Raw genomic sequence first — 27851 nt, 5'->3', positions numbered from 1 at the left:
CAGCTGTATAAAATATCAGAAGAACAGCCACAGATAGAAGTGAATAATTCTGCGAATTTGGCAAATTTCAGCTACATCTGCAAATTCTTACTATTAATGATAAGAATGAATGGTTACATGACAGACACATTTAAAAAAAACTGACCTGACCCATAGTATAATAGTATGTTAAAATAACAAATATATATAATATATATTTATAAAATATATTCAGTATATTTTCTATAGGGCTGTCAATCGATAAAAATATTTATTCACAAATTAATCGCAAATTTTTTATCTGTCCAAAATGTACCTTAAAGGGAGATTTGTCAAGTATATAATACTCTTATCAACATGGGAGTGGGCGAATTGCTTTATGCAAATGTATGTATATATTTATTATTGGAAATCAATTAACAACACAAAACAATGACAAATATTGTCCAGAAACCCTCACAGGTACTGCATTTAGCATAACAAATATGCTCAAATCATAACATGGTAAACTGCAGCCCAACAGGCAACAACAGCTGTCAGTGTGTCAGTGTGCTGACTTGACTATAACTTGCCCCAAAACTGCATGTGATAATCATAAAGTGGGCATGTCTGTAAAGGGGAGACTCCTGGGTACCCATAGAACCCATTTTCATTCACATATCTTGAGGTCAGAGGTCAAAGGACCCCTTTGAAATTGGCCGTGCCAGTTTTTTAAACCTAAAAATCAAAAGTTGCGTTAATGCGTTAAAGAAATTAGTGGCGTCAAAACAAATTTGCATGTTAACTCTGACAGCCCTAATTTTCTACAGGTGACTAAAGTGTTCAAAATTGCAGGCAAATTCCCAATTAGTGTAAGGTTGCTTCCATTTAAATATTTTTATACATATATATATATATGCTGACGTATCTGGTGGACAAACTAAGTTTCTAAATGACCAAGCATATTTTTGGGCATTTCTGTATATATATATATTTTTTTTTTTTTTTAACAGTCTTCAACATATTTTGGCTAAACAAACCAGGTATTGTTGAGTAGTGGCTAGAAGGGAACCAGCAAACTTGGGGAAACTCTCGCGAGATTGTTAAGGTTAGGCATTGATATTGAATAGTTAAGGTTAGGCATTGATCTCGAATAGATAATGTTAGGCATTGATCTCGAATAGATCATGTTAGGCGTTGACCTCAAATAATTAAGGTTAGGTATTGACCTCGAATAGTTAAGGTTGAGGAGAGGCCATCGGGCAGCAAGTCTCGCGAGAGTTTTTGCAGATTTCGCGTTTTGCGGGCTCTCTTCATTTCAGTTCCCCTCCTGTCCAGTAGGTGGCGCTGTCGCTACACTGAGCTATGAGTTCTCTCTAAACCGTCATCCGCCATCTGCCGCAGTCAGTTAGCAGCTAGCGGAGCTCCAGCGGGAACGGAAAATGGAGGACTGACCGAAGAGAGGGCATTTCATCGGTCGTTCCTGCTTGTAGGTGGGTACAAACCAACTATTTAATATCTGAACAATGTTACTGTACTGTTGATTTCATTTTTTGGGGATAAGTTTGTATCTTAGTTGTGTTTTCTGACGTCAGAGTTGTCGTAGTCCGATGTTGTAACGGCTGTTAGCTTCACGTTAGCTTCACTGAGCTAACAGCTAAACTACGCCATCACATGTGACTCCGGTCGTTCTCCTCTTGTTTCATCTGATACGTCTCTTTCTACACAACAAGAGTCTCTCTTAGTTCGTGTTTTTTCTAGTTAACATTGTGTTTACATCTTGAAGGTTAGCTAAATGCCTAACAGCTACAGGTTTGTCGTTAGCTTGCACATGCTCGTGGTGGCTAATAGCTTGTTAGCATCAAGTGCACGTTTCTGCAACGCTCAGTTTCTCAATAAACGACAATGAAAGGAGAGAGTAAAGCATGTAAAAAGGCGTGCATCACGTTGTATATCTATATTGGGAGTATATGCTGGATGTGCCCCGCCCAATCCTGCAGCACAATGTGTGCCACTGTGTTTGTAGATGGTTGTTTAGCAGGATGTCGGCCATCATTGGATGTGTTGGGGCGTGCATGATGTAACGCAATAAGTCTGTTTGTTGTCTAATTTCTCCATTATAGTCCGGCTAGTTTCATGCATATTTACAGGTGACGTTTGAGAGCATGCGTGTGATTAACCCTCCTGTTGTCTTCCCGTTTTCAACCTTCATTATATCATAAATATGGATGTCTTTCACCTAATTTCCTCAAAATTAAATGAATAGTTCCCTTATATGGTCTTTGCAAAAAACACACTTTCACACTGTCATTAAACATTTTTTTTAATATTATAATATTTGTAATATTCTGACTAAACTTTGACATATACCAGTCTGTGATAATCCATCAACATTATTCCTCCAATTTTGAGTATAGTCCAAATAATTCATAATTTCTGCATTTTTTTTCCTGAAAAATTAGGTTTAATTTCATATAAATTAGGTTTATTGACCATGAATTCCAAATAAAAAGTATAAAACTTGTGGTAATGAGTTGGAATGAAGTTGGCCAAAAAGGTGTAAAACTGAATTGGGTGATAGTTTATACTGTATGCTTTACAAACAGTCAAACCAGACCGGATCAATTTTGACCCGGGAAGACAAAAGATGCATGGATTTAACGTTACAGTACTATATTATGCGCACCCAAGGCCCTGTGCAGCCTCCCATCTCTCGGTGTCGAGCAGAAACTAACGTCAATTACAAAAGTAGCATCACTGTGTCAACATGTTATATCGCTGAATCTGTGCATGCATGTTATAAAGTTGATTTCATCGCTGTGTCAGATAGTGTTGCATTAGATCATCTTGGTTTTGGGCCCCTCCCTCCTCCTCTCATGGTAACAGTTTTCCTGCCTTTCACGTGGCACGGTATCGTGACCACACACACACACACACACACACACACACACACACACACACACCATTGGAGGGATCCTGTTTAATCACTTTCAGTGTTTTGGTTGGATGTTTTTCAAGTGTTGACGGTGCAGCAGTGTGCAAGACTCATCACGTTCTCAATTTAAAACCACATATAAAAGACAGAATTGTATATAAATGCATTCAACTATTAAAAGCTTTAGATGATTCCCTGAAGTTTCTTTAATTTACAGTCAATTGTCAACAAATGGTTGCACATTTGGTTCTTTTATCCTTTTGCAGTCACTTCTAATAACACTGCAAAGTCATCATTGCAGCATATTAAATCATTATTCAAAATTCCCTTTTGTTTTGTGTAGGGGTGGGGGGAAAATGATTCACATATGTATTGAGATTTTTTTTTTACGATTCTGAAATATATATTTTTTATGCAAGAATCAATATATTTGCTTCATTTGAGTCTATGCGGAGGGAAAAAGAAGTTACCGCTTTTATTGTTGTAGTCTGAGTAATGTGACGTCATATGTTCCGTATCAGTCAACCAAAACAAACCACAGCTGGCTGAAACGATAAAGTAGTAAACGGTGGATGGTCCACATGGATACGACCTTCACATTTTTAAATCCAAACTGGTAAACACTACACATACAGTAAAGTATGGAAACACTTTCACACATTGACAGGAAAAGCAGAGCTAGACATCATGGCTAAAGCTGCATGCTAATCCTGTCATGGACAGACCGTTAACAAAAATCGCAATAAATCGTAATATCGAATTGCACTACTTGTAGAATCGGCACCCAAGAATCGTGATAGAATCAAATCGGGACATATGTGTATCATCCCAGCCCTAGTTTGGTCTATTTTTATGTTGATCATATAAAGTTAAAACTTCGATTGAGCAGTTGTGGAATTGATAAATGTCTTAAATTTCCAGAAAATGACCCATGATATATTGTTATTTTTTAACATCTTAACAAGTCCTCACTGGTGTTGCATCTTAGTTGGAGTGGAGTATTTGATCCTAACTTGTGTTTTCCTCTTTCTGGCAGATCCTTTAACCTAGACCGATGATTTCTGGTGCAAGGCCTTTGTTTTGTTTGAAGAACAACTCATCACTGCTGAACCGCAGGTACAGACATTGACTATTTTCATTTTATGCTCTTAAATCAAAGAATAGCAAGTTTGGCCTCAGACAATTTAAGTGAAGTACAGTTTCTTGAATTCTCTTTTTCAGTAACAATTTAACAAAAAATAATTCAGCAATCACCATCACCTCTAAATATTTCTAAATTGTGTTGGGCCACAATAATTTTGGTTTTAGACTTATGAATTCCTGACTTTTAAAAATGTTTTTCTGGTTCTCATCCCAATTTTTGGCTTATAAATGAATTACCAAATTATTAAAACAGCAAACCTTAACATCTGTGATTTTAATTTAAAAAAATAATTGCACTGTTCTTCAAAAGTGGTTATTTTTCAGTATTATACAACCTTAAATTGCAGCATTAGACTATAGAGGGTATGCATGTGATGTGACTATACACAGAAGCTGCCACAGTAAGTCCCTCCTGAGTAGCAAACATCAGCATCTGTCATCGTACATTCACATGGAAATTATGGCTATAAATATAAAAAGCTGTTGTGCAATCTAATTTACATACTAAAGTAATTCAGGCACACATTTTTGTAGGTTGCAGAAGGCTTAACATGTAAATATTTTTGCAAACCTGACCACAAATGGCCAGAACACTATGCTGAACATTTTGCAGTCGAATAATCAACTTGTCAGTGCTCTCTGGTGGACAAACTATGTAGTGTAGATTGTTTCGAAAGTAAGTCAACCCTAGTTTTGCATTTCTGCTCTGAAATTGTTATTTATTGACAGACATACACACCAATATGGTATATCTGCAGCAAAATAATATTAATATTGTCCAATATAGAAGCCAGGTGGTTTATTTATTGATGGCCGTGACGTTTTCAAGAGATACAGTAAGTCTGTGTTGCTCTCAGTATTGCATCTCTCCCCATTAGGGGTGTAACGCTACACAAAAGTCACGATTTGGTTCATACCATATTATAGGAGTCACAGTTTGGTGCGAGTTCGGTACAGCGGAAGTCATGCTCAATTCTATGTATTACACTATTTCAGTTTCATAGCATAAGAGATGCTTTTCAGGTTTATAGCCTATTGTTACTTGTTGCCTTTTGGGAAAGTGTTAAGTGTTTGTTCAGTGTTAGTACTGTGTAATACAGAGTTGTTTGAAATCTTTCTTATTTTTATAATGAAAATAGTTTACCAAAGTTGCCAGTGTGTAAAACGCTACCCCCAGCAAGAGGGTTGTGTCTGACTTGCACTACTGTAATGGTAAATGGACTTGCATTTATATAGCACCTTTCTAATCTTCCGACCACTCAAAGCGTTTACACTACATGTCAGCATTCACACACACATTCATACACTGATGGCAGAGGCTGCCATACAAGGTGCCAACCATCAGGATCTAATCTAAATATTAATTCACACACCGATGGCACAGCCGTCGGGAGCGATCCTGGGTTATGGACACTTTGACATGTGGACTAGAGGACCTCTCATGGGGAGAGATGCAATACTGATATATCTTGAAAACGTGAAGGCCATCAGTAGATAAACCGTCTGGCTGCTATATTGGCCAATATTATATTATTGCAGCTATAATGTATCGTTTATATATTGACCGATACGTAACAATTTCAGTGCAGAAATGCCAAACAACACTCTGCACTCATTTCATTTTGTGTTATTGTATGCATTAGGAGGAGCGTTTCAATTAGATCCGCCGTGGCTATATTTAAACACTCAAAGCACCCAAATATTTATCATCCCGGAGAATGGCACATCTGGCCAATAGGGCTGGGACGATACGCTTTTCTCCCGATTTGATACTATCACAATACCTCGTTGCAGATTCAATATGTATTGCGATTCGATATTGCGGTTTTTGTTAAATGTTTTTTAACACTAGACCATGGGAAAAAGTTTAATCGTACACTTCCAGGAACTTTTACTTTGGACAATCTCTAAATATGATAGAGTAAAAATGTTTGATTTTCAGCATGTATGTAATTAGACAATTGCTGATATATTTGACTAACAGGAATTATTTCTATAAAAAAAAATCCAGCAACCAAAGAAAACGGTCGTAGTCACATGTATACTTGCGCTAACTCCACCAAGTTTGTCGCTTGCTCTCTGCTTGTTGTGCCAAGCTCAGCCTATGTTGCTAACGGTGTACGGCTAAAAGTTTCTGGGTGGAAATCACGCTTGTGAACTTTGGTTACCGTTACAGCCCTACTCCCCATTCATACTAGCAGCCATAACAAGGTTATTCAGCTACTTGGTGATGGTAGCATAATGCGAAAAAAAAATCATTGCATGCCCTCAGTAGAGCTGCCATTAAAAAGATTTGTTGAACTAGTACTGCATTGTGCGAACAAACTTTTAGTGTTATATTTGTAACATTATTTTGTAGCAAGAATGTAATAGGAATAAGTATATCTACATTTTAGTTAAGACATGGAAGCAATCCCAGCACTGCTTAATTCAGGAGAGACCTGGCAGCCCTCAGTATTTGCTATTTTATGAAATGAAAAGAGTGACTCATAGCTGGTCTCTTGTGCTCTTCTTTTAACTGTAGACATTCTGTTTGAAAGTAGTGATTGACTCCATCATCTATGGAGGAGAATGCGAGCTCTCTAGCTCCTGAGCCAGAGCAGAGCCAGGAACCTATGGATACCTGCTCTCAAGGTACCTTGGCTGAGCTTCTTTTCCCCTCACAATACGTGACGTTGTAGCAATACTGGGCACAGTTGTGGTTCTATGATCTTTGAGTGACTTTAAATTTGGGTGAAAATGTAAATTTGGGTGAAAATGAAGGGCAAGTAAGGGTCATATCCAAGTCAAGAAATCATTTTTGATTCATATGTATGTTTGATCACAAAAAAATCCTGGCTATATTGTTATGTTGCATGCTATACAGCCTTCTTTGATTGTTTGTTCACAGGTTTTGGAGAAGGGACTAGAGAGCAGAAAGAACAGTTTCAAACCGAAAGCGAGAATGTGGCCAAAGAGACACTAGAAGAGCCAGATAAATCTTCCAAGGCCAACAGTGAAGTAAAGAAGACCTGGAGTTTCCGACGGTCCACTGTTGCAAAGAGAGACATGCCAGTGGAGGCAGCAACCGACAGCCATGATACCCGCTACCCTGTACGTCGCAGTGGCAGGCAGCCTAAGCGCACTAACAAACTAGAGGAATTCCTCTCGACTGCCAAAAGAGTGACAAGAAGGAGCGCCCCTCCTAGTCTGGAAAGCGGAGATCCTCCTTCCCAAACCCCAACTGATGCAGAGACCGCCTCAGAGGCCAGCTTTGATGGTAACGCTGACGCAAAGACTGTAGAGGACAAGGTAGAGTCCCCAGAGAGGAGGACGAGAAGCGTCACAAAGAACCAGATCCAAAAGAAAAAACGTGGCAGACCACGTAAAGTGATAGTCAAAGATGAGGAAAGCTCTGAGAATGAGGAAGACAGCAGAGACTCTGCCAAGAAGGACCAGTTACCGGATAAAGATGAGGAGAATAAAGATGAAAAGGGTAATCCCAGTCCTGAAGACGTAGGGAGCACTACTGCAGTACAGCCTCAGCCAGAGCAGGACTCTGAGAAGAAAGAGGTTGTTGAGGAGCAGAACGAACACGAAGATGAAAATGACAAATCGGAAACAGAGGAGAGCGATGATGAGACGGACGAGGAAAGCACAGACAAGCCTGCGGCAGTGTTGGTCAAACGTGGACCAATAAGAACATACATCAATAAAAAGAGGGCAGCCAATAAGAACGCCACCCCCGTTAAAGGTCCTGCTGCTGCCAACAAGATCGCCACTTCTGTCAAGACCAAGCTGAGAACTACACAAGCTTCTGGAATGACAAACAAGCCCCGGACACAAGAGGACAATGATGACGAGAATGACTCTTCAACGTCTTCGTCTTCATCTTCCACGTCATCATCGTCCATTGATTCTGATGAAGGAGGGTATGACCCCAATGCACTTTACTGCATCTGTCGCCAGAAACACAACAAAAGGTATTTTTAATACATTGTTTTTATCCATTATTGGTGTTATTGTGATCACGATGACTGCAGTGTATATTTAAAGGACCAGTGTGTAAGATTTAGTGGTCTCGGTGGCAACCAACTGAATACCCCACCTGAACCTACGTTGGATGCGCTAGAGCTGCAAACATTAATCGATTAGTTGTCAACTATTAAATTTTTCAGCAGCTGTTTTGATAATCGGTTTGAGTAATTTTTAAGGGAAAAAAAGTCAAAATTCTGATTCCAGCTTCTTAAATATGAATATTTTGGGGATCTTTACTCCTCTATGACAGTAAGGCTGAGCAATATGGCCAAAATGTTCTATCCCGATATAGGTTATTTCCTATCTCGATAACTATATATATATATACATATATATATATATATCAATCACGATATAGCATATTTTCTTGAATTCAATAAAAAAATAGTCTATGGTAAAGCCTGTTTTTGTATACTCCTTTGTGAATTAAATAATAAACGGAGTATTTTCTCATTTAATTGAGACCTTAAATGCGAAATGAACAGTTTCAAGTGAAATTATAGAGAAAAAATAGATATTTCCAGCTATACACACCGGCTATGTTTACGTGCATGCACACAAGTACGGAGTAATCGGATTAAGACATTAGTTTGATTTAACTGAGTTTAATCCGATTTTCTGCGAAATTTGAGTTAGTATGTGCTTGTTATCAATTTAGACAACGTAATTGTGTATCTCCATATATGATTTAATCACAATACGATTCTATTGAAAAACATAATGATGAATATTTTATTCCATTTCTGCCAATATGTCCCCCTAAAGTCTACACACTGGTCCTTTTTAAAGTGTTAATAATGAAGTAGGGCTGGGCGATATGGCCAGAATCTTCTATCATGATATAGTGAATTTCATATCGCGATAACGATATACACCGATCAGCCATAACATTAAGACCACTGACCAGTTAAGTGAATAACATTGGTTATCTCGTTACAATGGCACCTGGCAGTGGGTGGGATATATTAGACAGCAAGTGAGCATTTTGAACTTTGTGTTGGAAGCAGAAAAAATGGGCAAGCGTAAATGAGAACGACGTTGACAAGGGCCAAACTGTGCTGGCTAGACAACTGGGAAGGAGCATCTCCCAAACTGCAGCTCTTATGGGATGTTACCGGTCTGCAGTGGTCAGGACCTACCTAAAGTGGTCCAAGGAAGGATAACCGGTGAACCGGCGACAGGGTCAGACCTGAGGCTCATTGATGCACATGTGGAGCGAAGGCTGGCCCGTGTTGTCTGTTCCAATAGAAGAGCTACTGGAGCTCAAATTGCTGAAAAAGTTAATGCTGGTTCCGATAGAAAGGTGTCAGAACACACAGTGCATCGCAGTTTGTTGCTATGGGGCTGCGTAGCTGCAGACCGGTCATGGTGTCCATGCTGTCCTAATGTTATGGCTGATCAGTGTATATATCACGATGTAACATGTTTTATGGTAGTTCAATAAATAAAAAGTCTATATGAATTACCATGTATTAAAGCTTATTTTGTATACTCCTGTGTGAATTAAGTACTTGAAAGAAAAAAAGTACAGAGTATTTTTCTCTTTTTAAGAACTTAAGTGCAAAATAAAGAGTAAAAGTTTTAAGTGGAATTATAGAGAAGCAAGAAATTAATAAAGTCCTAGCCTATAATGCGATAGAAACTATATAGAAAAAAATATACGCTACACCTTTATTTATATCGCTTTGGCGATGTATATTGTCACATTGCCCAACCCTATAATGAACTGTCATTTTAATGAACCTAATACCAGTTGCTGTTCTTTTCATTTTAAACTTCATATTTAAGTTTAATTTTATGTCCCGTTCTTGTAAATGTTGTGTGCTCACTAGGTTCATGATCTGCTGTGACCGCTGCGAGGAGTGGTTCCATGGTGACTGTGTTGGGATCACTGAGGCCCGCGGGCGTCTGATGGAGAGAAATGGGGAAGACTACATCTGCCCCAATTGCACCGCTAAGAAAAACCAGGTGGTGAGGCCCGCCACGTCTAACCTCTCTACGAGTATAGATCTCGGAAAGCCCAAAGCTCTGACTTCTACTCTCGTTGCTTCTGCTGTTCCCTCTGGCGAGAAAACTATCATCGGTGGGTTAGACGTCAGTCTGTTGGCGGTTCAGGCTGTGGCGCTACCTCTGTCCTCCACTCCTGGAACGTTAATAGAGGACCAGGGCATCAAAGGCAGGATAGAGAAAGCTACTAATCCAACGGGGAAAAAGAAGATAAAGATCTTTCAGCCGGTAGGTTACAACTGCTCTCAACTTAAAAGCTTTGAATTACTGTGTTCATTTGCAGAATTTCTTCCGTAGTCCTTTAACATTTATATCTGCAGTTCACCTCTGAGCCACATGAGGGAGCCTAAATGTTAGTATTGTTCTGATTATTGTAGCCTACTTTTAACATTGAATCTAATATGAGAAGTTAGCATACATTCTGTTTGTTTTAGAGGAAACAAACGAGAGCCTGTTAACGCCGCCTCAATGCATTCATTTGGTCTCATTTATAAAGTATTTAACATGTTTTCAATATCACATGCATGAAACGAAATTGTGATTTATCAAATGTATCTCTTTGAAATTGCTGGTTTATGGTTGATGCGTAAATGGTTAGGAACGTTCATTTACGCACAAATTCGCTCTTATGATTTATAGATACGGCCTGTTGTGAAGTGTGTTGCGATGGTTTGTCATTTTTAAAAAGAAGGTCTCCAGAAAAAAGTTTTGGAAACACTGCTGTAAACAGTTCATACTTGAACCAAATTGAAGTCCATTTCACCACAGTCACTGTTAAAGGGTCTAATGTGTGGTTGAAGTGTCAATTTTAATTATTAAACCCCCAATCTGCGATTTAGAGTACAGTTCTGGATTACTCCAACTAGGGCTGCACGACTACAGCCAAAATGATAATCACGGTTATTTTGATCAATATTGATATGATTATTTATCACGATTATCCATTGATTTTAGCGACAGCATATTTTTATTGCACTTTCACATTAAAATAAAGAGAGCACTACATTTTAAAGTTAAATGCTTTAATCTGGTGCACTTCAAAGGTAAAATTAGCAACATTAAGAGCTAGATAAACAATTTTATGCTCTTAATTTATTCATAAACACATTGGTTGTATAGATAATATCTATACCAGAGAGTGAAGCCAAAACATCTCAACCACTGTCTGGTGGCTGTTAGTGTGGGTGCTTGATTTGATATGCAGCGGAGTTATCTATTAGTAGAACATACATTTTAACTGTCAATATCGCATGCGATCATGTTCATTTAATTGTGGGAAGCCAAAATTGTGATCGCGATTAATATTTGATTAATTGTGCAGCCCTAACTCCAACTGTTACTGTGTTTTGGGTCTGCATGGGTGGTGTTGCTGTGTTTAGAGAATGCAGTTAAATCTCTATGTGGACAAATAAATTGTTAAAGTCACGGTGATGGCATCACAACTTGAAACTGAAAACCATTCTGCAAAAGATAGTATACACTTTTAAAAATCATACAGTGCAAAATGATGGTGCTCGTCATTAGGTGTTAATTTTATTGTGTACTGACTTAAAGCAGGCCTTACAGCAGTCAGCCCAAGCAAAAGCAGCCCAGAAACTGGCCCCGACCACGGAGAAGAAGGTGGCACCCACAGCAGAGCAGAAAGCGCTACCAGTCGCAGCGCAGAAAGTGGCGTCAAACGTGGAGGTGAAAACAACACCAACGGCGGAGGTGCCGGAGGAGAAGGCCGTGCAGAAGGCCGAGGATGATTCTTCCCTTCCCAAATGTATCGGGCCTGGCTGTGAGCAGAACGCCCAACAGGACTCTGTGTACTGTGGCAACGACTGTATCCTGAGACATGCTGCTGCGACCATGAAGTCCATCACTGATGTCAAAGAGCCCAAACAGAAGGACAAGGCCAAAGCTCAGAAAACCAGGTCTACACCAAAGGTAACCCGGACTACTTGAAATGATGCCTTTTGTCTGTGCTGTTCATGTCTTTCATCTAATGAGAAAAAGCTGTGTGGGGTAGCAGAGTTACATCAGCAGTAGCAGTGGGAAGCACTTTCTTAGAAGTTGAATCTGTGTCATAGTAATGTAGATATTTGACTTTTGATCTCATGTCTTTATCATATTTGAACAATTATTTCCTGAAATGCATTTTAAAATGTGGTTTATTGTTAGCGTGGCTGGCACAAGTACTTTTCTATCCTCTCTTTTGTTTCACAGAAAAACCAACATTCGTGTTTTATTACACAATTATTACAGTCATATTTGGGATTTTAAAAAATATAAAGAGATTTGTCTTGGCTAGTTTCCTTGCTGTGGCTGTACCCTCTGCATTTTGATATTGTCACAAGAGGTCATATCTTGGCCTGACTAAAATGGTTCAGAAAGCTTTGCTGTTACTCTAAAATACTCCTTTGAAGTGAAATTTCCTAACAAATGGTAATTTTAATATATTGCTATAGCACATAAGCTGTTTCCATGCTTGTCTGCCTGTCTATTTGCGTGAGGAGCGCAGTGAGACCCTGCAGATCCAAGCGGGACGTCAATTGAGTAGGCGGTCCTTAATGTGGCCCAGATAAAGGATGTGGGCATATGCGGCCCAGACCACCTCCGAATGTGGTCTAAGCAATCCGCTCTCAATGCATCTAGGTGCATTCACACCTGTACTTACAGCTGTCCACTTGTGATCGTATCACCCAGGACGCATGTTAATGCCAGGTCTGAACAGGGCCTGATGCTGTTCCGTAACAGGGTCGGATCAGGTGATGGTAACCTGCAGTGGAGCAGGTTCAGTTCATTGGACCAGATCCAGATCCAAATGAGTAAGTGGTCTGTCTACTGACCAGTCAGCTCATGGGAACAATGGCGTCATAATTCCCACTGGATCATGAATTGGACAAAAGCACTTTATGCAGATTTCAAGGTGTTTAGCAGAATGTTTAGACACCTGCAATTTCTTCTGATGTTCCCCAGTGGACAAAGAATATGTGGTGACTTTATGACGTAGAAATTGTATTGCAGTTGCAATGCCATGGGTTGTATAAGTGTATCATTTTCCCAGTGCACCTTAATTATAGCAGGTGATAAGCCTGTTTTTATTAAACAATAGGAATATGTAAATGATTATGGCTCCTAATGCCTAACCTACACACTGTTTTGGTTACAGGCTGTCAGTATGTATTTCAATGCATTCACATTGTCTGCATTTCTAATGTCTTGTATCATTCATATTTATGTTATAGTTAATAGTGAAAGTATAGAGGGGAACTAACTTAGGCTTGGAAATATCAACCATATTTAACAGCCTTTATAATAACTGGACAGTATTCTTGCTTTTTCTGTTATTACTGTTTTGTATGCTTCAAGTTTTGCTTATTTTTTTGCTGCTTTGTGCTTATGTTCTGTATCTTTTTATAAGCCTAATATTGACCTCATTTTGCCTCTGCAACAACAACAACAAACCTCCCACAGGACTCAACGGTCCAACTCTTGTTAAATACTTTTCACATGCTGCTGTTAGAAATGATTGGTTACAAACCCTGCCTATTTCATGTGCACTCATAGCTGGATTAAAAAATCCTTCGGTCTCATTACTTTGAAAACCCAAATGGACTTAAGTGAGATTGAACCTTCGAGGGCCGGGGAAGCGAGTAAACAATGATGTACAAGCTTTCATTATTTCAAGTGATGTGTACATTCTGGGAAACTTTCTTCATATGGTTTAACCTTGAAGAACTACTACTGGAAGAAAGCCTGACAATGTTGAACTTGCTTTGTAATGTGTGAAATTAACTTTTTGGCTCGCTAGCCTAAGCCATTAAAATGGACCTACCAGGAATAATTTAGTACACACAGTGTACATTTTTCTTAGAAATATGTCCAGGTTTACAGAAGCTTAGATGCTACATGCAGAGGAATGTAAAAGACTGCCAATGCAGAGCCTGCTGTATGCAGAAATGCAATTATTTTACTTTGAATTGTACTATGCACACTGTGTGTTCAGTGGTTATACAGGGACAAAAACAGAGAGGAAGACTGTAAAAGTTATTTATTTTGTTTTCCATAAACAAATTTTCCTGGCATTTGGCAGAACTTCATAGAGGGAATCTATTTTTAACAGCCAACATGGCTCATTTCTGTATTTTCACCATAATGTTATCAAACAGTGCTGGCCGAGTTACTAAAAGTCCTGAATGTGTGTTTCTTCCCGTCCACCCAGAGGGCCGCCGCTGGTGGGAAGAAGACGCAGAAGAAGACTCAGGAGGAGTCGGACAGCGAGGAAGACGACAGTGCTGATCCAGATGATGAGGATGGTGAAGATGAGCATGCTGAGGAGCACCCGCCCCCGCCGGCCACCGCGTCCTGGTCCAGCGACCATAATTACATTGCAGTAACACCAGAAAAGACTACACCCATATCACCAACAGTGTTAAACAAAAAGTGTATGTATCTCTTTGAAGGTCTCGGCCTGTTGTTGAATTGTTATTTTTTCCATTATAAATGGGGTTCCTGTGGTGCTAAACGTAATTTTAGAAATGATCCGTACACACGGGGACGAACACGCTCCGGAGATGAACTCCCCCGTTCGCTAGATTTAAAAATTGTTTGCAAAGTGTTGTGATTTTGATAATGTGAAGGTTTTGTTACTCAATGAAATGTTGGCAGCTGTGAAAAAAAGGTAAGTGCTATTTGTTGCTTTGGGTAAGTATTCAATAATCCAGAACACATTTATTTTGAAAGGAGCACTCCACAGGTTGCACTCATCAAGATCATTTGATTAGGTACTCAGCCCTTGAACCAGGATTCTCACCTGGGGAGACTTAACAGAAAGCCTGCATCCTAACTGGAGGCAGGAGTTTGAAATATGTAGGCATTTATCAGGCAGGGAGGGTCTAACAAATGATGTATTATGGGAAATGTAGTATTCAGCTTTATTTCCTTTTTTGGATCTTGACCAAATCTTGCTATGGCCTAAAGGTCAGGACACCTAGGCCTCTGATACATCAAATTTGACTATTCCTTTTTTAAATATGACTCTCTTGAAGTCCCTCAACTTTTTGAAAGTGCAACACTCAATCGCTGGAGTGCCTCTTTTGAATACCTCATAGTTAAAATGCAGGATGAAAACATAAAGGGTCATGTGGTAGAGATGGGGGGGGCTAGAATCTCTTATCCTTTACCATGAGGTGAATGGACGTGATGAATGGACTGGTGCTTGTGTGTTTGGATGTGATTTCAAATTACCTGCACAAGTCTCTCCACTTCCTGGGTTCATCACCTCAGCTGTTGACCCCATAAAACACAGTCCTTCCCTCCCTTTCTCCAGCAGGTAGGTGTCTCAGAATTCCCCCCCATGTTAATGTGGACTAATGAAGCTAACATAGCTCACATTGAGCTGATATCAGCTGTTAAAGCACAACTTTGTGTTTTTTTTCTACCCTTGATTTTTAAGGGTAACTGGCTTCAAAGTTTTTGATTCATATTGAATATGATGCATCACTACTGGTGGGAAACTGGCTTTGAAATAAAAGGTGATTTAACAGATTTTAGGATGCCTTGATTGATTATGTGAGCAGTGTTGGCTTGCTGTAGGATATCCTGACCAGCTCAAACAAGCATTTAAACTGATAAATCTACACACACTGCGGAGACGTGACACCCAAGAGCCCCCCCAGATGGTGAAACCGCAGGGGAGAGATGGACGCTGCCAGCCACAGAGACCAGACCACCTGGAGGAACAGCAGTGAAGTTCAGAAGGGGCCACAGCAGAAGATAGAAGCTGAAGACATCAGCTGAGCACACCGACTAAGAAGAGGGAGACCCATGCTCATATTTATCACACACATTTTCCACCTGATGAGACCTGATATATATATTGGGAGGAACGTTTGTTGCAGTGAAATGTGGACAGTTTCTTTTTACAAGGGGTCATTGAAGGCACCATAAGGATTGTAACTGATAAGATAGCAAGTGTTAATCTAGTAAATGCATCTTCTCAGGTCAGGAGATCAGTATTGATCAGTACTGACTGTTGTGTGATCAACAGGAGGAAGTTATGGCTCATTGATTTGGTCTTTCATAGCCCATATTTTGCTGAGTGATATTTTTGATTGGTGTGACATCATCAGAGGGTGGTTGATCGATTGATGGTTGCTTTGGGTCTCAATACTGTTGCTCTGCACAATATAATTGTGGGTGTATAGTTTGTGTGTCCAAGTGTGGTTAATGCTTGTACTAATGCAGTTTTAGCATGCAACTTGGACATAATAGATGACGCACTAGCATCTGCAGATGACAGTTTGAAGAGAGATTTGACAACGTGTGTGTATTGCCATATAAGTCTTGGTACAAATTGGTTGATATAAGTTCTTTCATATAGTTTAAAAGAAATGTATTATTCATGTGTACCTGCATGATTTATTCTCTGACAACAATTAACAAGATTTGGGTCTAGTTAGGGTTAGGCCTTATCAGCTGGTTACAGTGTTAGTGGTTAAGGTTTGTGGCTGAGCTCATGATATGAATGAATATTTAAATTAACAGTTTGAGAATGAGCAAGTTATGAAGTTCAACCTGGTGGTTGTGGTCTTTTTTCAGCAACTGCTGATGAGTACGTTTACAGTAAGATCTTGCACAAGACTCCAGCGCTTCAGTTCCCTCTTTCCTGTTCGGGTTTATGGGTACTGAGAAGTAAGCAGTCTTATGAGGGAGAACGAAGACCATTGGAACTAAATAATGTTTGGGGAGTAAAAACTTCTTTCTCAAATGGACCTGCATAAATGGCACAATGTATCTGCCCTCCACTGCCACAAATAAAGAGGGCTTTTTAACTGCCCAGGTGTCAAATTTGTGTTTATTTCAGAATGTTTATTGCAGTGTTCAAACACAAACGCTTATGTGAATGACATTTTTGATCAAATGAGGGAGGGATTCATTGTAACATTTACTACTTTGTTTCACTTTTTATGATCAAGGTTAATTTTGTTGTGTATTTGATCATCTCAAAACAATGTGGAGCTTTTTCAGTTTGTAGTCTCTGAATTATTGACCCCAGAATCATGATTATCTGCAGTGATTATCTACATGATGTTGCATATTTTTAAATGTTGGGTGTTTTTTCTTGGTTTCCAGCCCCCCCTAAAGAAGAGAAGCAGAGCGAGAAGGAACCAACCCCGGCTCCTGAGATTCCTCCAGCGTCCGCGACACCAGTCAAAGGAAACAAGAAGTCCCCGGCTACTAAAGCAGCCAAGGTTTCCCCGAAGGGCAAGAAGCCGTCCCCTCAGACCACCGGCTCAAAGGCGTCCAAGAAACCCGCGACACCCCCGAGTAAAACCGCGGCAAAGTCCAAGAAACCAGGGCAGTCGGCCGTCCAAACCCCATCTCGCTACCCTCCAGGTCCGATCCACGTCACAGGAGCGCTGAGAGTCCAAAAGTCGAACTTTACCATTCCTAAGAAGCAGCCGCAACAAAAGGAGGCTCCGACCCCTCCCAAGATCACCCCGCCCCCCAGAGTCAAACCATCTCCAGTCGTTTCAGCTCCCCCCATCCACTCCAGACCTCCACATCCAATTGCTTCAGCTCCCCCCATCCACTCCACATCCTCCAGACCTCCACATCCAGTTGTTTCAGCTCCCCCGAGCCACTCCACATCCTCCAGACCTCCACATCCAGCCGCTTCAGCGCCCCCTGTGGTCCCCTTTCCGCTGCCAGTCAACAACCAGATGAGAACGAACATCCGCCGCTCGCTGACGGACATCATCTTTAAGAGGTAAGAATCCCCACAAAACTTACTTCAGAATACTTTTGTTGTTTCTGTAAATCTTTGTCTGAGCACCTTTTTAAACGTCAAACACCAATATCTGTTCTGTTCCTTACCACCAGGGTGAGCGACAGCGATGATCTGAGCATGACTGAGTACGAGGTGGCGAGGCTGTCAGTTGCCATTGAAAAGGAAATGTTCAACCTCTGCCTTCACACTGACAGCAAGTACAAGAACAAATACAGGACTCTCATGTTCAACCTGAAGGATCCTAAAAACAAAGTGAGTCAACAAAAAACGTGCATGCACTTATATTTTCAGTCCACATCTTGTGTTTACAGAGTTGTGTGTGTGCCTACAGCCTGAAAAGGCTTTGGTTTTTCATGTTAAAATGTTAAATCCCTGTGTGGTTTGTCTCAGGGCTTGTTCTACAGGGTGGTGGGTCGGGAGGTTAGTCCCTACAGACTCGTGAGACTAACTGCAGAAGAGTTACTTTCCAAAGAGATATCTGAGTGGAAAAAGCCCGAAGTTGCTGAGGTAAGCGTCACATCCCTTTTAACTAAAAACCAAACACAGGTCAAACTGAGGTTCAAACAGCTCACTGTTGAGATGTGGTTGTCTCCTGCAGGCGCCGTCTTCCAGTGCACGAACCCTTTCGGGTCTCTCCAAACTGGGCAACAGGCACGACTCTGGCTCTCTTAGCGTGGATATGGAGGATGCGCCGCCAACATCGGATGGAGATGTATGTATCTCTGCCACCACTTCATCTACTCGCATGGCTTCTGCTGCAGTAAGTGGTGGCATTTCTTTAGCTTTCACTCTTTCCTTTTTCACCTTTGCATGGTGTGCTTAGTAGCAAACAGTTACATAAATCTGACAAAGTATAGCAAAGATATAGCAGGTTAGCCATCTTGCCAACTGTCCTGTTTTTCAATACTATTTCATTCCTTTTGAAGCTTCATCATTGTTAGGCATACTCGCATCTACTTTGCTCAAAATACAGTGTTACATCAAAGTAATCCAGCGTCTTCTGGGTGTTATGTGAATGACTATCATCTGTTCCAGTTCACCTACTAAGAGTTGACAGAGGTCCTCTTTCTGTGTCCACAGGACCAAGATGAGTCCAGCTCCACTCCTTCAGCTTCAGCTCAGCCCTCTACTGCGGAGGGGAACAGCGGCAGCAGCATGCCAGACATCTTCAGCACCATGCTCAAAGACACCACGTCTGAACACAGGACTCATCTATTTGATCTCAACTGTAAAATATGCACAGGTAAAATGAGCCACAGAAAGTGTCAGAGGTTATTATTCATCCAGTGAATGATTTGTTATACAACAGATAACTCTTTTTAATCTTGCCCCTCCAGGTCAGAAGTCAGAAGATGAGCCCGCAGCTAAGAAAGCCAAACTGACGGAGAAGCCTCCATCCTTCCAGTCTAACACGGAGCCGGCTGTCCCAGAATCACAGCCGCAGCTGGACCTCAACGTGCTGCCGCCTCCGCCCCAGGTCCCCGCAGCCATCGTCCCCACCTTGTCCTCTGTCAGCATCACCCGCAGAGACCCACGCATGGCGAGGCTCAACTCCGCTGTGACCGTCACCTACCCTGCTCCAGAAAAACCCATCAACAGCTCAGCAGAACCGCTCCCGGCTCCCGTTAGTGCTCCAGTGGACGTTGCACCCAAGGTTCCACTGCCGATGCCCCCAGCGCCACCGTCTTCAGTAGCTGCATCCAAAACAGCGAAAACAAGGTGTTCAATCTCATCTTTTGTAAATAAGGGGCGTACAGTGGAAACCGCTTATAGTGATCCCGTCTGTCTGGGTCAAATTGATCACTGTAAGCGGATGATTATTATAACCAAACTTTTGTTGTTGTTCATAATTTTTTGTGCAGATTACCATCTAATTGACATTTGTATATTTATTACATGAATACAAAGTAATGAAACGGACATCTTTGATAATTTTACTGGCTTTTTGCCAATTCTTTTGGCTTTTCCCTCACCGAGGGTGAGGCATTGTTATTTTTGTCCGGTTCTGCAGTGCGAATGTGCATGCAAACGGCGCCCCTTTGCCGTAGCGCCTCGTTCCCTTACTCGGTAGCGGCATGGAGGGATGACCAGCACCGGTCTGCACGTGTGCCGTAGAGCCGGTTGAGTATCGGCAAAGTTTCACTTGACAATGGCGGCTCCAACCACTGGTCCTTTCCCCGTGCACATTTGTTTTTTTATTAAGAGAAAATGACTTTCCTTTTCCCGTCATGATATCAATATACACGCAGCATCAGCCTCAGGTATCCAGCCGGACAGCGGACGGTTCACGAGACAAATTATCAAGGGTGTGAAGTAAAAAATAAAACAAACATTCAACTAATGTTAGTCTAACGTAGTTTTTAAATGTTTTCCCATATGTTTTCATGTATGAAAAGACCCCAAATGAACACTGTAAGCGGACTACTTGATTACTATAAGCAAAATATTTAAACATCCTTCATATAGGAATGGTTCTGTCCCAAGATTTTTGATCCATACAAGTGGTTGATCACTGTAAACCATGATCACTAGAAGCGGTTTCCACTGTACTAACATTTTTTTAGCGATATGTTTTTATATTGTGTGCTAAAATTGCATGAATATGTGTAAAATTGTATTTTTAAACAGAATAGGTGGTGCTATAGTAGAGTATGATGGGGCAGCGTCATCCGTTATTTATTGTTCTATTCTTTAAGAAAAGCCCTGTATGTGATAAACACTGTACGGGCTTGAGACTTGGATTTGGGGTTTTCTCTAAAAGTGTGACTGTTTTGTTTTTACAGTACGTCCGAGCCTTCTCCTGAGGGTGAGACAGCAATCTTCCTCCATGGCCAAGAGAAGATTTGGAAAGGAATAATCAACATGCAGGCTGTGGCCAAGTTTGTGACCAAGGCTTATCTGGTGTCAGGAGCCTTTGAATACCTGAAGGAGGTGAGTGATTTGGCTGATACTTAATTTCAAACTTAATCATTATTGAATGCAAAACCTTTTGGTCATACATATTAAGCAAAAGCATCATACTTAGTGTTACGTGTCATTGTTGTGCAGGATTTGCCAGACACCATTCACATTGGAGGACGGATATCTCCGAGCACAGTGTGGGACTACGTCGGGAAGCTGAGAACTTCGCTCTCCAAGGTTTGTTTGGAAAGAATAATAATAATTTGTATAAAAGTGCTTTATTTAAAGGCCTTCCATCACTTACATATTGGTTTCTTTATGTTTGCAGGAGCTGTGTCTGATCCGCTTCCAGCCAGCCACAGAGGAAGAGGAGGTGGCATATGTCTCTCTCTTCTCTTACTTCAGCAGCAGGAAAAAATTTGGTGTGGTGGCCAACAACAACCGTCGAATCAAAGACCTCTATCTCATTCCACTGGGCTCAAAGGACCCATTACCCTCCAAACTCTTACCGTTTGATGGGCCAGGTAAGTGTTCACAGGGTTACACAAATACCTTAGTGGTGACATGAATGTAATTGTATTTAGTTAATGATATTGCTGTTGTTTTTTGTAGCTGTGGTGAGTATATTTAGTGTAATATTTGTTGTTGAAATGAGAGCTTGTTGATTCATGGGTTTGTACTGTAGGGGGCACTCACACTCCTTGTTGAGTTACACACTTCTGTGCAATTTAACAGCTGCTGTGTTCTGTGCTGTGTATCTGACTTTGTATCAGACATTTCTAATAAAGGAAGTTTGCATCGCAGGTTGGTGCCATCTGAGTCCAGTCTCAGCCTGTTGTTTGTTAAGACTCGGCTTCTGCAGAAACGTAATTGTGTAACTGTGTAATCAATAAATTCAACCGTTTTATACCACGCTGGTGTTCATATGGTAAAATGCTACACCACTGGGATAAACCAAACATGCTTTTAACATGTCCTCCTAAATGAAGCATCAGCACTTGATGTAAACGTTGTAACCAGTGATTGTAGTTAACACTACCCACATTGCTTTTGCAGCTGTGGTAAGTAAAAAGGTTGTACATCTGCTGCTGCATATCGTGCCTCAAAAAGAGAATATTAGAGGAACAAGGGCTTTCTTTTTATTAATTGAGTAGCTTGAGAAAAATAAAATTACACATGTTGAAATAGATACCATAACCAGAACTATATTACAGTTAACATGTTGCAGTCTTTCTTGCAGTCATGTTTTATTAATTTCCAGGTGCACCAACAAGTTTAATGACTACTAACTAAACTGTAAAACTGCACATTTCTACCATTACCATGTGTCGTATAAAGGATACACTTGAGGGAGTTGAGAGAACTTAGCTTTATATCTGATTAAGCCTTTTGTGCTACTAATTCTTTATGCATGTATCGGGGGAAATATTTTTTCTAGAAGCTCTCATTTCACCTGTTTTTCTGTCTTTAATGGACAAGTCAGGAATACTCAATCAATCCTTTTGTTTTATCAATTTGATAGAACTAATGTCTGTTTTGTGAAATTGTATCTGTGCAAATGTTTTCTAAGATTCTTGCTTTGTCCATCTTGCAGGGCTTGAACCAGCTCGTCCCAATCTCCTCTTGGGGCTGCTGATCTGCCAGAAGGACAGAAAGCGTTCTGGTGCTCCGTTGGAATCGGAGGAAAAGCGGTCCAAGACTCAAATCAAAGATGTCGATGACACTGGCCTTCCAAAGCCATCTGCTTCAGTCAGAGCGGAGAGAAGCGCACGACAGAGTCTTGAAATTCCCTTTAGCAAAACTTCTCCAGGGTCACCTCCATCTATCTCCTCTGAGACGTCAAGCAGCAGCGTAGCCACCCCCTCAGTCCTGTCCCTTTTGTCCTCTGTCAAAGCCCCATCCACTACCACCGGCAAGGACTCCCCATCCTCATCCAGCTCTGTTGCTTCCTCTGCACCAACTGCTACTCCTCTTCAGACCATCCTCAACTCCCTTTTCGGGAAGAAAAAGCACGACTCCGAAGCTTCCAACTCTCCGTCTGATCAGGGTGGGGAACTCTCCATCCCGCCCGCTACGATGCTCGACCCCATTGTGCGGCAGTATGCACATAGTTCTAAAGAGCAACCGGTGGAGGAGGAAGAAGATGAAGATGACCGACCGTATGATCCAGAAGAAGAGTATGACCCCAGTAGGGGCTACAATGTGCCTAAGAAGCCTGTTGAGTTAGTAAGCAAACCTGAAATCTCTAAGCAGCCTGAGGTGGTTGAGAATGAAGGTGATGATGTGGCATATGACCCAGAGGATGACTCCATTTTTGATGATGTTAAACCTGTAGTACCAAGTCAAGCTAAGGTTGCAACTGAAGCTATAGCTGATCCACAAAAGATCTTGGAGAGCCTTAAACAGATTGGGGATCAGGCACTCCAGAAACAGGAACAACAGCAAATGTCATCTACAGGGACACCTGTTGCCTCGTTGCCACTTCCAGACACACTCTTAACTACCAAATCCCTTTTGGCCAACACGCAGCTACTGCAGCTCGGCAAAAAGGTTGAGGAACTAATGAAGTCTTCATCGGTTGCCCCCTTGATCAACCAGAGGAGAGATCCCCGACAGACCAGGGATCCTCGCCAGTCTGTCAGCGACAAGACATCGACTGATGAACCTGAGGAGCAAGAGGAGACACCTGCTCCGTTGGTGGATCCTACTCCTGTCTCACAGCCTGTGGTCGAAGAGCCTCAGCCGTCTAAAGTAACTGAACTCCCAGACTCCTCCCAAGGCCCAGAGACATCACCGCCTCACGAGGAAGTGAAAAGCGAGACACTACCCTTCATGGAGTCGGACGAGGAGTCGGTAGCAATTCCGTTATTAGGAGAGGAGGTGGAACCTGATATGGAGGACAACTACATGGATGAGACGGAAGCGAAAACCGAGGAAGCGGAGCCGATCAAGGAAGAAACCGAGATGGACAAGTACAGTATTTGGCCAAATGCTGCCAGTATTTTAAAAGCTAGCGAGGACTCAGATTATGACGAGAATAGCCAAGATGCAGCAAGTTATTACGATGAGCCGACAAACACCTCTGCAGTAGCTTTGACAATCCCAGTACTCACTCAGAGCTCAGCAATGGTTGACACTCCCCGCTCGCTTGAGTCCCATCACATGCCGCGTCACATGTCGGCGTCGAGCTTCGACAGCGAGTACAGACCTCCAGTTGACATTCCCCCACCATCCAACTTCCCCCCGCACCATCAGATGCAGGGACAAAGCCTGGTAATGAGGCCTCCGCACATGTCCATGCCACCGCCCATGCAGGGTCATCCTCCAATGTCAGGACCCCCTCCTATGCAGAGACCCCCTCCACCCATCCATGTCCCCCCCCCTGTGCGTGGTCCTCTCCCCATGCAGGGTGACAGCAGCCAGCAATATGGTCCACCTCCGACTGCATACCCCCCCTATCAGAACCAGTGGCCAGGCTCCCAGCCACCTCCGCAGCAGCAGCATCAGCATCAGCAGCAGCAGCAGCAGCAGCAGCCTCCTCCTGGACCACCTCCTCAGAACATCATGCCACTCAGAGGACCACCACCACCATTCCCTCCAATGGCCCAGAGAGGCCCCGCTCCTCAAATGTTTAATCCCTCCATTCCCCCACAGCACATTGGACAGCAAGGCCTCCCTCCAGGCCTCCCCCCACCTCCTACTTTTGATGGACAGAGCAGTTTAGCTCCACCAAGGTTCACTAGTCCACCACCACCATTTAATTTCCCTGCAAACAGAGGTCTTCCTCCACCTTTCACGGGGCCACCTCCCAGTCAGTTTGAAAACAGACTCCCTCCTCCGTCCCACTTCCCCGGGCCCAGGGGTCCCCCGCCCTCTCAGTATGGTGACCGTGGGGCTCAACCCCCGATGGTAAACCAACCTCGAGGCCCTGCAGAACAGTATAACAGAGACAGTTCTAACTCTTTCAAGGTAAATGTGGACCAGAATCCAAACCCTCTCCATATTTTTAAAGACAATCATGGTCCCCCGCCTGGTCCAGCATACCGGGGACCTCCACCGAACCAGTATGAAGACAGAAGAGGCCCACCTTCCAGCAGCGAGATAAGCAGACCGCACTTCAATCCACATAGCCAGTACGAAAGCTCAAGGCCACTCTCTTCACCACCACATCGAGCATCTTTCGATGAGCACCGAGGTCCTCCGCCTCAGGAGAATAGACCCCACCCTTCTCAGCGTTTTGGAGGATCAGAGCGGTACCGCTTAGATAGGCTATCTGATGAGCCTAGACCTGTTCGCCACAGTGGACCACTACTGCCAACTCCTCCAGAGGCTCCCATAGGTCCTCCAAGTCGCATGGGAGCCCACAGTCCAGACATGCACCGGGACGACCCCTGGCGCCGCCTCTCTCCTGAAATGAGGAGGAGGAGCAGCACCACCCGAGAGGACTCCGAACTCCGCATCGCAGATCGCTTCAGTCGCTTTGAAGGAGGGCACAGAGAACCTGCTCCTGGTTCCTCACAACCCTCTGAAGAGAGACAGAGGGAGCTGTCCGAGGACCGCCGGAGGGAAAGAGAGCGGGAAGGCCCCCTCCCCGGCAGACCGTCATGGGACAGGGTCCCGGGGAAGCGGTGGAGCAGGGAGCGAGAGTGGGATAGAGCCAGAGAAAGGGACCGCGATCCAGAGCGTAGCCGAGAAAGAGACCGCGATCCAGAGCGTAGCCGAGAAAGAGACCGCGATCCAGACCGTAGTCGAGAAAGAGACCGCGATCCTGATCGTAGCCGAGAAAGAGATAACGATCCAAAGCGTAGCCGAGAAAGGGACCGCGATCCGGAGCGTAGCCGAGAAAAAGATCGCGATCAGGAGCGTAGCCGAGATAAAGATCGCGATCCAGCGCGTAGCCGAGAAATAGACCGCAGCCGAGAAAGAGAGCGTGTGCAGGAGCCTGGCCGAGAAAGAGACCGCGATCAGGAGCGTAGCCGAGAAAGAGACCGCGATCCGGAGCGCACCAGAGAAAGAGACCGCGATCCGGAGCGCACCCGAGAAAGAGATCGAGATCCGGAGCGTACCCGAGAAAAAGATCGAGATCCGGAGCGTACCCGAGACAAAGATCGAGATCCCGAGCGACCCCGAGAAAGAGATCGAGATCCGGAGCGACCCCGAGAAAGAGATCGAGATCCGGAGCGACCCCAAGAAAGAGATCGAGATCCGGAGCGACCCCAAGAAAGAGATCGAGATCCCGCGCAACCCCGAGAAAGAGATCGAGATCCTGAGCGACCTCGAGAAAGAGATCGAGATCCCGAGCGACCCCGGGAAAGAGATCGAGATCCTGAGCGACCCCGAGAAAGAGATCGAGATCCCGAGCGACCCCGAGAAAGAGATCGAGATCCGGAACGTACTCGAGAAAGAGATCGAGATCCGGAGCGTCCTCGAGAAAGAGAGCGCAGCAGAGGGAGGGAGGGCGAGAAGCACAGAGAGACGGAGGGAGAGCGACACAAGGATCAAGACACAGACAAGAGGAGGGACCGGGAGAGAGACAGGGAAAAAGACAGAGCCAGAGATTCTGACAAGAGGGACCACGACCGCGACAGAGGGAAAAACCGAGATCGAGAACGCGACCGCGACAAAGACAGGAAACGGGACAAGTCCCGAAGCAGGGAACGAGACCGGGACAGAGACCGTGGGAAAGACCGGGGCAGAGACAGGGACAGGGAGAGAGATAGAGACAGGGACAAAGACAAAGACAAAGACAGGGATCGTCGGGACCGGAGCAGAAGCAGAGAAAAGAGAGAGGAGAAGAAGGACAGTAAACACGACGCAGCCAAGGAGAGAGATAAAACTGCAGAAACTGACAAGAACGTGTCCTAGTCTCTGTTTTATGGACACTACATTACGGTTTTCAGAGACACTTCATTCTTTCACCAGTTAAAATCCAGTTGTATCACTGTAAATGTAGATGAGCAGTATTTTGTTAAATTTCCAGTTGTGTTCATACTAGAAAAAAAAAGTTTGACATTGTTTGTATTCTTTTTGTCACTTAAAGGTTTCTAACTTTGTTTTATCACATTTGAAGAACAAGAAAACTGAAGGCCATCTAAGTTGCTTGTCTACAACATGTATAAAGTAGGTTACTGAGTCCTATTACATGTACCTTTTCACCTGTCCAAGCAGTTTTTTTTTTAAGAAATCAATAATGTAACTGAGTAACACACCATTTGCAATATGTAAATATGAATGTATTTCTGTATATACTGATGTTTTTAATCATACTTTTCTAAGTAGAGAAAATAAAAGCCATATATCTGAGATGGTTAATGTGAAAGTAAAGGAAACACTGTTGACACACCAGTGTGTGTTTATATGTCCAGCAGCATTGAACTTTAAAGGCTCTAACTATCTACGGTATACACCCCATCAATGGTTGTCAATGAAATGTCCTGATTTTGTTTCAGCTCAACCAATTAAACCCATTTGATGACATCTATGTTCCTCTGTTGTTGTTGCTAATGCGTGTTAAAAAGAAAAAGTAGAATATTAAGTGTTGGTCCCAAAGAAATGTGAAATTGCTTAACTTAACATAAAAGATGTGATTCTGGTTGGTGAGGAGTCACATGACAGCCAGTTAGGCCAATGTCAATGATGGTGTCTTCGATCCCAATGTCCCCCGTAAAGCCTTAAACCCTGAACCCTCAGGGATTTAACTGAAGCCACCTGGTAAATGAGTGTGAGAGGCTGCAAGTGCTTGAAATAGTATAAATAAGAATGGGACAGCACTTTGCGACGACATCACGTTATCTTGACGTCAATTGTGGGTTTATATTTTGCATTTTTTTACTGCCCAACATGAACGTCTTACGAGAGGAGAGGTAACCTCATTGTCAAAAACATCAATTTACTCGTTTTTGTCAAAACAATATCAATAATCAAAATTAAAAGAAATAAATGGATGATGAATAAACCAGATATGTAATACAGTCTAATGTTTGCATTACTCTGATTTCATGTGGTTTTTTAATGTACCATCTTAAATCCTTAATATTTCTGTGTAAATCTAAATATGCCCAGGCGTTGCCTTTTATTTTAACACCTCTGGGATTCCCCAGGTAACCCTGTGTT

General features: G+C 42.6%; 2 protein-coding genes across 11 annotated transcripts in view; one reads left to right on the top strand and one right to left on the bottom strand.

The window, feature by feature from the left end:
• The window catches only part of LOC119492355 (inositol hexakisphosphate kinase 2-like), a 1011171-nt gene that overhangs the window by 248518 nt on the left and 734802 nt on the right, over positions 1 to 27851 (bottom strand). The window lies entirely within an intron of this gene.
• dido1 (death inducer-obliterator 1) lies at positions 1322 to 27219 on the top strand. 10 transcript variants are annotated; one of them, XM_037770374.1, is made up of 19 exons: positions 1322 to 1451; positions 3930 to 4009; positions 6561 to 6670; positions 6927 to 7998; positions 9874 to 10288; positions 11615 to 11989; positions 14268 to 14490; positions 17180 to 17816; positions 17930 to 18089; positions 18228 to 18344; positions 18436 to 18597; positions 18918 to 19080; positions 19175 to 19556; positions 20621 to 20768; positions 20886 to 20975; positions 21067 to 21262; positions 22333 to 24229; positions 24263 to 25406; positions 25437 to 27219. In XM_037770374.1, the coding sequence occupies exons 3-19, from the start codon at positions 6598 to 6600 to the stop codon at positions 26601 to 26603; spliced, it is 8421 nt and encodes a 2806-aa protein (XP_037626302.1). In that variant the 5' UTR covers positions 1322 to 1451; positions 3930 to 4009; positions 6561 to 6597; the 3' UTR covers positions 26604 to 27219. The 10 variants fall into 10 exon arrangements, with proteins under 10 accessions (XP_037626302.1, XP_037626216.1, XP_037625886.1 ...); XM_037770288.1 differs by having other exon boundaries at positions 24263 to 26145; positions 26176 to 27219; XM_037769958.1 differs by having other exon boundaries at positions 6580 to 6670; positions 24263 to 27219.

This window comes from Sebastes umbrosus, chromosome 1 (genome assembly GCF_015220745.1).
Source record: "Sebastes umbrosus isolate fSebUmb1 chromosome 1, fSebUmb1.pri, whole genome shotgun sequence".
Classification (NCBI taxonomy): Eukaryota; Metazoa; Chordata; class Actinopteri; order Perciformes; family Sebastidae; genus Sebastes; species Sebastes umbrosus.
The sequence above is the reverse complement of the archived record's forward strand: the minus strand, read 5'-3'. Positions and strand labels throughout refer to the sequence as shown.